The sequence below is a fragment of the Montipora foliosa genome, chromosome 14 (genome assembly GCF_036669935.1).
Source record: "Montipora foliosa isolate CH-2021 chromosome 14, ASM3666993v2, whole genome shotgun sequence".
Classification (NCBI taxonomy): Eukaryota; Metazoa; Cnidaria; class Anthozoa; order Scleractinia; family Acroporidae; genus Montipora; species Montipora foliosa.
The window spans coordinates 22435859-22445900 of NC_090882.1; the positions used below are offsets into that span (position 1 = coordinate 22435859).

Sequence of the window (10042 nt, forward strand, 5' to 3'; positions counted from 1 at the left end):
CGGATTTCGTACTTCCAAACTTTTGGAGTTTAAGGAATTTAATAATAAAAGGATTCCATTCGCGCTTGTTGGATATACCCAGCTCGGCGCTACGCGCCTCGTTGGCTATTTACCATCTCATATCCAACGCGCTTTTATGGAATAATTGTTAAGGATTTGTATGAGTTTATTCCTCAGAGCCTCGAGATGATGCTTTTTGTTTAGGACTGAATTTTAATATAACGAAAGTGGGCTATAGAGGTTTTGCACGGTAGTCATATTGCATGAAAGGAACAATGAAATGTTTTGCATTAGAAAGAACATTTGTTCCCGTAGGAAAAAGAATCTATTGTTCCTGCCATGCAACATGACTACCGTGCAAAACCTCTTATTTGCAACCAAAGAAAACCCAGGGAGACTACTTTTCCATTTTGGTCACAACCTTTTTGAAAAGCGCACGCATTTTGTTAACAATGGGATAGTCGTCACAATTCTACACCCACTGGCAAATGCTAAATGCATAATTGAGCAATGAGGTGTCACATTTATGCTACATTAATGTGTTTTGTTCCATTTCAAAGCATGGCGACTTGTGAGTAGGGGCCCCACTCTCTTCTATTTATTACTATGTAACACCTTGGAAAATACATAGCACAGTCTTTATAAATAAAAATGCCGTTGCCGTCGTCGTTGTCTTTGCTAAAGCTCCCTTATTTGTTTACGTTTTCTCTAATACTCGATTTGCACGCGTGCAAGAGGCAAGCCGACCGAGGAGCGGGGTTTCTTTACTTTTATCTCTTCGTAAAATCTTCCGAGGTAATAATGCCACCTTAAAGTAGATTTCTTCTCCTTTTAAAAATTATCGCCCCCTGCCCGCCATGAAAGTTATCAACAATTACCCCCAGCGATGATCATCGCCTGCGGCTCCTGATTTACGAATTCTTCTCACGTTCTACCAACATCCCGCGTGGTTTATCAGCCTATAAACCATAGAAACTTGTGGTCTATTGCTTAATTAGGATCACCCAACTAGTGGACTAATGCAAATGTTGTATTTTGATTGGCTACGCTACTAGAGGACTATTAGTAATAGTCCTCGAGTAGCGAAAAGCGGGACGCTTTCTTTCGTTTTATTCCCAAATAAATATATTTTCAACTTGCATTTGCTAACTTTATTATTGCCTTTTCTGTCCGACTAGTTGGGTGATACTAAAACAATTAGACCCTTCGCCCTCAAGGGCAACGGGTCAATAGCCCATTCGGCTTCGCCTCATGGGCTATTGACCCGAAGCCCTTGCGGGCTACGCAAGGGGCTACGGGCTACGCCAGGGGCTACGTAGCCCTTGCGGGTTACGGGTCTAATTGTTAAATAGAAATAAGATAAGTGTAAGGGTTGATGCAGCTGTTCCTCTCTACTTGCAGGCTTATTTCCAGATGTAAAGAGTGTTTAAGTTGGGGAAACCGGCATGGGGACACTTTGTTACCCTTATCAAAATCATCATGCATCTAATTACCTTGTTCATTTCTGGACATATCTGCCCCTCCCCCAATCAATTGACGCAGACACCAAGATTGGCTGCATGCAAAAATGCCTCTTTGAGGCTGCAGCCATTTATTGTAATTTAAGCATCTGACCTTACTATCATTGCAACACAAGTAGTTTACCTGTAAAAAATAATTTTTAAATAATTTAAGTATCTTACCTTACTATCACTGCAACATATTAAAATAATAGATTCACTTAATATGAAAAAGACTTTGAGGATCTTCTCAATGGAGTATCCTTTATTTTGTCCTTAAAGCCTTTCTATGAGAAGTTATTGGAAAAGTACAACATGTCACACTAATAATTTATAACAAGTATAAGTAGTTTAACTATGAAAAAGGCTGTGAGGATCTTCTCATTACAATAGAATAGCATTTATTTTTTTCCTTAAAGACTTAATGTAAGAAGGCATTGGTGTACAATATGCGACATACTTCGTAATCACGCAATAATGTAGTGACCTACTTTCACCAGCCAAATTACGTGATTCCAGCTACTCTTGGACCCAGTTTACTGCCGTTAGACAGAGTAAAATGTGCAAGTCTCACTCTCACATGGGAGAGGTATAAACTTATGTCCTAACTTGAAAAATAGTGAAAGCTAGGGGTGGCAAATGGTACCTCCAAAATCTTGGCACTCGCAAACTTTTCACACCACCTCAAAATATTGACAGCCTTTGCGAAGAGTCTTGTTTATATTGCATTTATTTCAGTGTGAAGTCTTGCATTTTTTGGTCTCGTGCTTGGATTCGGAAACAAGAGTCTCTGATTTTACCATTCATCACCCTTAAAACTGGCATACCTTACAGGAATTTCCAATACTACATCAATAAAATTCAATTGTTCTGAAGTAAGAACAGCGATCAGATGAACTAGTCACAATCATAGATTTCACACATCAAAGCAACTGAGCAGGAGGCAAAGACTCAGGATGCTGTAGTCCACTGTCTATCTCATAGGGCTTATCGGTTTACTAAAAGGAAGACAGAGAAATTTGGTTCTCTTGACTTCCAGCCATCAAAAACTCAGTTCAGCATACCATGAAACTGTTTAATTAATATGTTCTAAAAGCCAGTAACCTAAGGGGTCTTAGAACCTAAATAATATTATGGAATGGTTTTAAAGTTTGCAATGCAAAAACTCATTACTGCAAGTTTTATCCATAATTTGTGTGATATGATAGACATATACTGACCGTATCTGACATGAACATTTTAGTACCTTTGATGTACAACTGTGTACAATGTATGATTTCCAAAAGTCTCATAACTTTCTTCTTCATTTCTGCAACGGAGGCTTTAGCTGGAGGGCATGTTCCAAGACTTCTTTGTTTAGTTCCACTGATCAGGTTTTCAGCTAGTTGACTGAGACTGTCAAGATATTATACAAAGGACAAGCAATCTTTTAAGGCAAAAAACTGAACAACACACAATTTAATGGAACAGGGTGCCTAACGGGGTTTTTGATATGAGACCGGCATGAGTTTGTATTGGCTTCCATACATTTCTACTTAATGTGTTTACATGAGACTGGCCTGACAATGAAGTCACCTCGACGGACAAAATGGGTGCCAGTAGTCGTTTTGCCACTATAAGTGAAGATGATTTTCCCGTTGAAATGTTTCTTTTTTTCCCTTTTTTGAAACAATCACCTGTGTATTTATACTAAAACAATTATTCGCCTCAGGCTCAGTGATTATCGGTGAATATTCACCTCGACTTCGTCTCGGTGAATATTCACCGATAATCACTTCGCTTTCGGCGAATAATTGCCAAATATTAGGGAATTCCAATGAGCTCAAATGAGTTGATTCCTTTTAACTGTCACCTCTCCCTCTGTAATCCTATTGCTCTCAACCTTACTACACACTCACACCACAACCAATTCCTACTCACCCCCCAAAACAGACCACAACACACGGGCCGGCTAAGAAACTATGGTAAATTATCCCTTTGAAGGAGCAACTTACTTTCGGGGTTTCTCTTTTTCAAAGAATTCTTGTGTTTATTTCCTCTGTTCGCCTTCAGCGCAAAAAATTAACAAGAATAGACCAATTCGGCTATAAACGTAATGTTGTACCCAATTCAGATTTCTTGATTGCATGATAACGTAGCATTCACATTTAAATGATATGCAAATACCTGGAACAAACGACTTATTCCCAAACGATTTGAATTGGGTACAACATTGAGTTAGCCGAATTCAGTAGTCTATCAGCATATAAAAATTTGAAACATTCCAGGTTTTACAAACGTACGTTGAATTAACAAACGTCCCATTTACATTGACAGTTAAGCTTACTTTTGTTTTCTGACATTAAGTAACATTGTAAACTTGTAATCTTACCAAGTAATTTCTTTTCCAAGCATCGACTTGTGGTCAGTGAATGACGAACTCAACGAAGGTAATTTCCCTTCAAAATAAAAGAGGTCTCAGCCTTCTGAACACTTCAAAAACGTCTCCGAAAACTCTATGCTTGCAGTTTTGAGGATAAAAATCAGCTTAGTGTATTAGAACAGTAGAGTAAACGACGTTTTCAACGAAAAATAGAGATGAAGGCAGAATAACAGGCAACATACTTACAGCGGCCATCTTTCTCCTCTTTGAACGACAGTCCTCCGCGCGCTATTTTTCCCGCTCTTTCACACCCGGTACAGGTGCCTCGATTCTAAGAAAACCGAAGAAGATCTGGGCTGGATGAAATTCTGCAGTTCGGTTGGTCCTCACACCCTGTTACAAATATTCTTCTTTGTTGTGAAGGAGAAATTAAATTTTTATCGTCATCAGATTGCAGTCTAGAAGGTTTGCTAACCCTTGTAAGTCCTTATATGCGTCTTCAAGTGGCTTTGTCAAATATTGGGGGAATTTCGCCAGAAAAAGACTGGGAAAAGTCAGGAACTTTGAAATGCACATTCGGCAAAGTGCCCATATCGGCCCGAGGTCCCCCACCCTGTGGAAGCCGATGACAAGTGCATTATATCGTCGAAACGTAAAGCCATGACGCACGCTCAGCTGCTCAGCTCAAGACTACCACTGTTTTCCTTTAAGTGAGGGGTGGGGGATTATATGTGAAACATTACACCAGTAAGAGTTCCAAGGCGGCACCGAGACGGTGTTAACATGATTATCGTAAATTTTCATTCGGGCGCAGGGATTAAACTGCTATCTTACAGAGCGATAAGGGAGACCCGGGATAAAGCTGTATCGAAATGAAAAATCCTACTGGTAACGCGGAAACACGCTTTCTAAAGTGCTTTCACACATCATTGCCTCGGTATAACATCTTAAAACTGCGGCTCCACGTTGCAACACTGTTAAACCAGCGAACCTTTTATAGTGCTGTTTGGGCCTTTAGGTCGATGTGCGCTTTCATTCGGGTAAGTCTGATTGGAGGACACTGGGAGAATCGCGCAAGGTTTGAAAGAAACGAGGGAGACGGTCTACGAGGCAACATGCATAGTTGATAGATGGGCCTCTCTATCAACTACGCTGGCAAGAACAGGATATCAAGTGATATGAATGCTTGGAGCAAAGGTTCCATATGTCGTGTCTAAGGTAGCGTTTACACGAACAGGGTTTCACGACTTCGAAACCGTATCAAAATCGATGCGGTTTGGAAGTGTTTACACGGAATCGCTTTCGCCACTGAGAAAATCAAAGTCGTGATGGTACAAGCGAGCGCTGGACCACGTGCTAAATTCACTATTTTGAATCGCACGATGTAAATTTCGCGCCAAAATAGTAACCGTATTCAAATCGACGCGGTTTCGCAGTTTACACGACAGATGAAACCGTATCGTTTTGAAAACGCTCCGCTTTTGGCAGCGTTTTCAAATCCACCCGGTTTCGCCAACGGTCTCGATCGGTGTCGTGTAAACAGAGAAAAAAACCGCGTTCGTGTAAACGCTGCCTAAATCGAGTTCCAGCCCCGCACCATAAGTACGACACCAGGCCGTCACAATTCCGAATCCTGTTGTACACGCATCATCGCGAGATTCTCGTGCTTAACTGCCCCTCAAAGCTTACCTTACCATCAAATAAAAACGTGAAATCAAAAAGGTAAATTTATTTCCTACTTTTTAATGTATCTATAATCTTAATCATTCATTGAATTTCATCATGATATAAATTCGAAAATACGGTTGCAAAATAAATAATTTACGGTCCGGGGTCACATTTCGAATGTGACAACTGTCCGGCAAACCAAATAATGTACATAATTCCTTTCTTTTTTTAAAACACTTAACTTTAGCGCTTGAACACTGAATGGTTTTCAACTGATCCGGACATTTATTAAGTATACCTTGACTCAAATATTCTTTTTGCTGTTAAGATAATTCCCTGACCAAAAACAAACACGTCATACGATTTTCATCTAGAAATTTCGCTCCACAAGTTGCGCAAAGTTGGCAAATCTTTCACTCTTCCAAATTGTTCTTATATCTCGGACGTGGACCAAATGACTGTTAGTTTTGCCCAATTTATAAAACTTCATCACATAAAAAGCGAAGTCTTTCTGCGAAAAAGGTAAGATATGTTTGCTTTCGCCTTCTTTGATGAGAAGAATATTTGATTTTAAGAGCAATAGAGGAACACATAACTTTCCAACACAAAGAGAGAAGAGGACCCTTATACTAAGAAGGGGTAACCTGACAAATCACTCGTACTCACAAGTCACTTGTACTTAGGGGTAACCTCGCAAATTGACCTCATTAATAAAAGTTATAGCAACATTTGGGGCTTAAGACCTTCATTTCATAAGAACTGGTTGAACATTTAAAAATCTGGCACTGAAATCTGAAAACAAGAACTTTGCCGGGCATTCCAGTCTTAGAATGCGCGTAGAACGCGCAGAACGCGTAGAACGCGCAGTCGGATTCTTCAGTCTTTCATACACCTTGCGAGACAGAACCTAGAGTGATAAGGCGTGTTACCAACTGCAGTTGTTGGAGCAAAAGTAGCACTTTCTCAGTTATTATACAAACCCTAAGTGTAGGTCCGGTCCAACCCTCCACCTATCAGGAACCATGCCTCGTTGGGTTAATCAGAAAGCCAACTGAGCTTCCAGAGGAAAATGGACCAAACCTACATATTATACTATTTCACTCTTCATCGTCATTTTCATCCTCCTCCAAAATCGTTGGAGGAATGTTCTCCTTTACGGAATCAAGCAAGTCGCGGACTGGAGAGGGTGGTGGTATCAAATGGTTCAAGTCATTCCACGGGAGAAGATCAAAATATGAAAACGTAAATGCTCTAGTGAGTCTCTGTGATAACGAAAGGTACTGACTTTCTTTTAACATTCCAGCAACGAATAAATGTCTCTGTAATTGTTTTTGCCTCAGCAAAGCAAGTGCTTCTTCTCTTTGTTTTTTCTCTTCCTCACGCAATTCTCTTTCTTCTTCCTCGATTCTTTTTTGTTCCTCGAGTCTCAACCTTAATTCTTCTTCTGCTAAACGCATTTTCTCTAAGAAAGCTATCCTTTCAGATTCCTCCATCGCTTTAATTCTTTCCTCTTCTTCTCTAATCCTCGCAGCTTCTAATTCAGCGTCAATTTTTTCCTGCTCTCTTCTGAGTTCCTCTTCAAGTTTTCGCTGCGCCATAACTTGTTGTTGTCGCCTTTTCCACTCCTCACGCGCACGTCGCTCTCTTTCAGCTTTCGCCTTTGCTTGCCTCTGACGCTCCAGGTCATCATCGACTTCACGCTGTTTTGCGTCTTCTTTCTCTTTCTTTCTTAGCCTAACGAATGAAAAGCAAGAAAATCACTTATTACGATTATTGAAAAAGCCGTCATCTACAGTGACGACAGCTGGCAATGTTGGAGGAGAGGAAGAGCTACATTTTGCTACCTCACTCTATCTACATCACAAGTAATCTTACCTTCGCTCTTCTTCTCTTCTTCTCATTTCTTCCTCTGCCTCAAGTCTTACTCTTTCCAATCTAGCCTCCTCTTCCAGGGCTTTCCTCTTCGCTTCCTCCCTCTCCCTTCTCTTACGTTCCACCTCTTGACGCCGCCGTTCAGCAGCAGCTGCTCGTTCCGCTGCCCTTCTGGCTGCCTTCGACTCCTGAGGCGGTTTTTGTTCTTCTACTGGGGAAGGCTGTGCCGTTTCAGGTTCGGGTGGCTGGGCTACACAAGTGTCAGGTGGTGGGGAGACCTGTGGCTCGGGTGGTTTCGGAACAAGACGAGGGAGCTCGGGAACCGATAAACTACCTTCCAAAGAGTCAGCATTTTTGCTTTCGTTCAACTCGTTCGATGCTTTAGATGACACTCTAGGTGATGTATGCCTCGACAGAGCAGGCGACACAGCAGTCTCATCTAGTATTTCTGGCACTTGTTCACCTGTTTCCGAATCAACTCTAGCAACTTCAGTTTTTTCTTCAGTCACTTCCTCAACATTCTTCTCTTCCTTGACATTTTTCTCTTTAACTTCACTCACTTTGTCTTCCTTCTTAGGTGCCTGCGCTTTCCCTTTAGTAATTTTCCCAGCTTTGTTTGGTTTGGTTTGTTTTCCAGGTTTCTTTCCGCCTTTCTTTTTCGCAGGAGTCGCTTTTTTAAGTGGCGCACGTTTCGCCTTCTCCTTAGCTTCTCCGGGAGGTTGTTTATTTTTAAGCCCAGCCGGCGGTTTAGCAGGCAAAGGCCGAGGAAACTTAAAAGGTTGATCTTTTTTAGGAGACGCAACGGCCATTCTTGACTGTGCTTCAATGAGTGTATACTCCGGTTTAACTTCGGTAACAACGGCATTTAAAGCCGTCTTAAACTGTTTATCATCTTCGTCTGAATCATCGTCAACAATTTCATCGGCCTGTGTACGCTGTAAAGTTGGCTCCACTGTCGCGAAACTAAAAAGATCTACCTGTACATCGGAATTGGAGATTCTCTCCCAGGGAATCGAACGAGCAGCGGCAGATGAAGCGGAGCCTTTGGTTGACGCAGAACGACCCTTCACTAAAACAAAAATACACTTCAGATGAGATCGGATTTCTAATAAACTGATAAACTAACCTTTAAAACCTCCAAGTTTATTGTTAGCTGGGGAGCAAATTTTTTGTGGTTTGATTATCCCGTTTGTGTGTTAGCTCAGCATATCTGTTGTTTACCCAGACAATTCTGAGAGCTGAGGCTCGAACCAGTTTCAACGCTTCCAAGTGACGCTTTTATTTAGAAGGAACGGCACCACAACGTGGTATCATGTATTGGCAATATTGTAAAAACACCCTTTATTTTGTCTTTATTTGTTTATATCTCAAAAACGAACTCGGTGACCCCCTTTTTTATTTCTGAAAAGTAATCAGAACGGCAAGATGAAACTTTCTGCAAAGTTTAAAAAAATTCTGTCTAGTGGATTTAGAGCCACCTTAATTTTGTGATTTTTTTATGGTAGCTCTGAATTATCTACACAGATTTTTTTAAACTTTGCCGAAAGTTTTATCGTGACCTTCAAATCACTTTTCAGCAATAAAAAAGGGTGGTCACCGTGTTCGTTTTTAAGATATAAGCAACTAAAGACAAATTATAGGGTGTTTTTGCTGGACTTTCCCGTTGCCAAGGAAACTTATTACATCAAAATAATGATCACATCTTGTTTGGAAATGATCAGTGTTTCATATGGTACCATAACATTGGTGTTACGTGATACAGTGTTGTAGCGTCATTTGATCTAAACAGAAAGTCTTCTAAGTGTTGAAACCCTTTCGAGCCTCCTTAAGAAGCCGGGCTAGAAGATTGGGAAAGGAGCAGAAGGTCTGCTTGTGCTTTTTCATGTTGTAAAAGATTACATGTACTTCAAATAATTCTATGAATAAACGCCGCAAGGTCAAAACAAGTTATTAACGAGTAACAAGACAAAGGGAGAACGTTGATCACAATTTTTTCAGCGGTTATATGTACCCGTCTTGGTTGCCGGTGACCAAAACCATGTCCTAATTGTTTTGAACCTGCTTGAAAAGCAGTTCAGTAGATTTGCGGCTGGTTCCTCAACTTCCGCGCCCACTTGAGATTTATAACATGGCCTCTATGCTAGTGACAGACGAAAAAAAACACTTAATGGGGAGACTTTCATGCTCATCTTGCTCGAGGGATGTTTACTCGCCTGAACCATGTTTCGAAGGCCCTCTCGACTGTCCATTGTCTTGGTCTGGTACGACTGGTTTAGTGAATTTCCCTGGAAGCGGTGGCAAGTTTTTAAATCCTTCAATTTCAGGCATGTCTCCTAAACAGGACAAAAAAGACAGTTTTAGTCCGCAAGCTATCCAGCCGTGGTACCGCGCTTTTTAGTAAGGCCGCAAGGCTCGAGAAGATAGGGCACCGATGACGACGCGTTATGCAATTTTTAAAAAACGAGCAGCAGTGTTTTATCGGAGTTTAAATACACGAGGCGTAGCAGAGTGCTTTAAGACCCGATAAAACACGTGCTGCGAGTTTTTTGAACGGCTTCAGAAACATTCCACAAAGAGCGTGTCCCTCTGGACTCAAAACTTCAAATTGTGAGAGGTGAATATTAGCAGACAAGAAAAACAA

General features: G+C 41.0%; 1 protein-coding gene and 1 long non-coding RNA gene across 2 annotated transcripts in view; both read right to left on the reverse strand.

Annotated features, from left to right (window-relative positions):
* Positions 1-2793: 2793 nt before the first annotated feature.
* On the reverse strand, positions 2794-4133 carry LOC137984254 (uncharacterized). The gene is made up of 3 exons (XR_011119095.1): positions 4108-4133; positions 3871-3937; positions 2794-2894 (listed from the first exon to the last, which is right to left on the reverse strand). It is a non-coding gene; the product is annotated as an uncharacterized lncRNA (long non-coding RNA).
* A 1442-nt stretch (positions 4134-5575) lies between these two features.
* Positions 5576-10042, reverse strand: part of LOC137984882 (uncharacterized protein KIAA2012-like) — an 18530-nt gene continuing 14063 nt past the window's right edge. Inside the window, exons 8-10 of the mRNA XM_068832206.1 lie at positions 9615-9734; positions 7405-8470; positions 5576-7263 (exon numbers count right to left, since the gene is read on the reverse strand). Coding sequence (XP_068688307.1) covers positions 6627-7263; positions 7405-8470; positions 9615-9734 — 1823 coding nt within the window. The 3' untranslated portion in view covers positions 5576-6626. The remainder of the gene's footprint in view (positions 7264-7404; positions 8471-9614; positions 9735-10042) is intronic.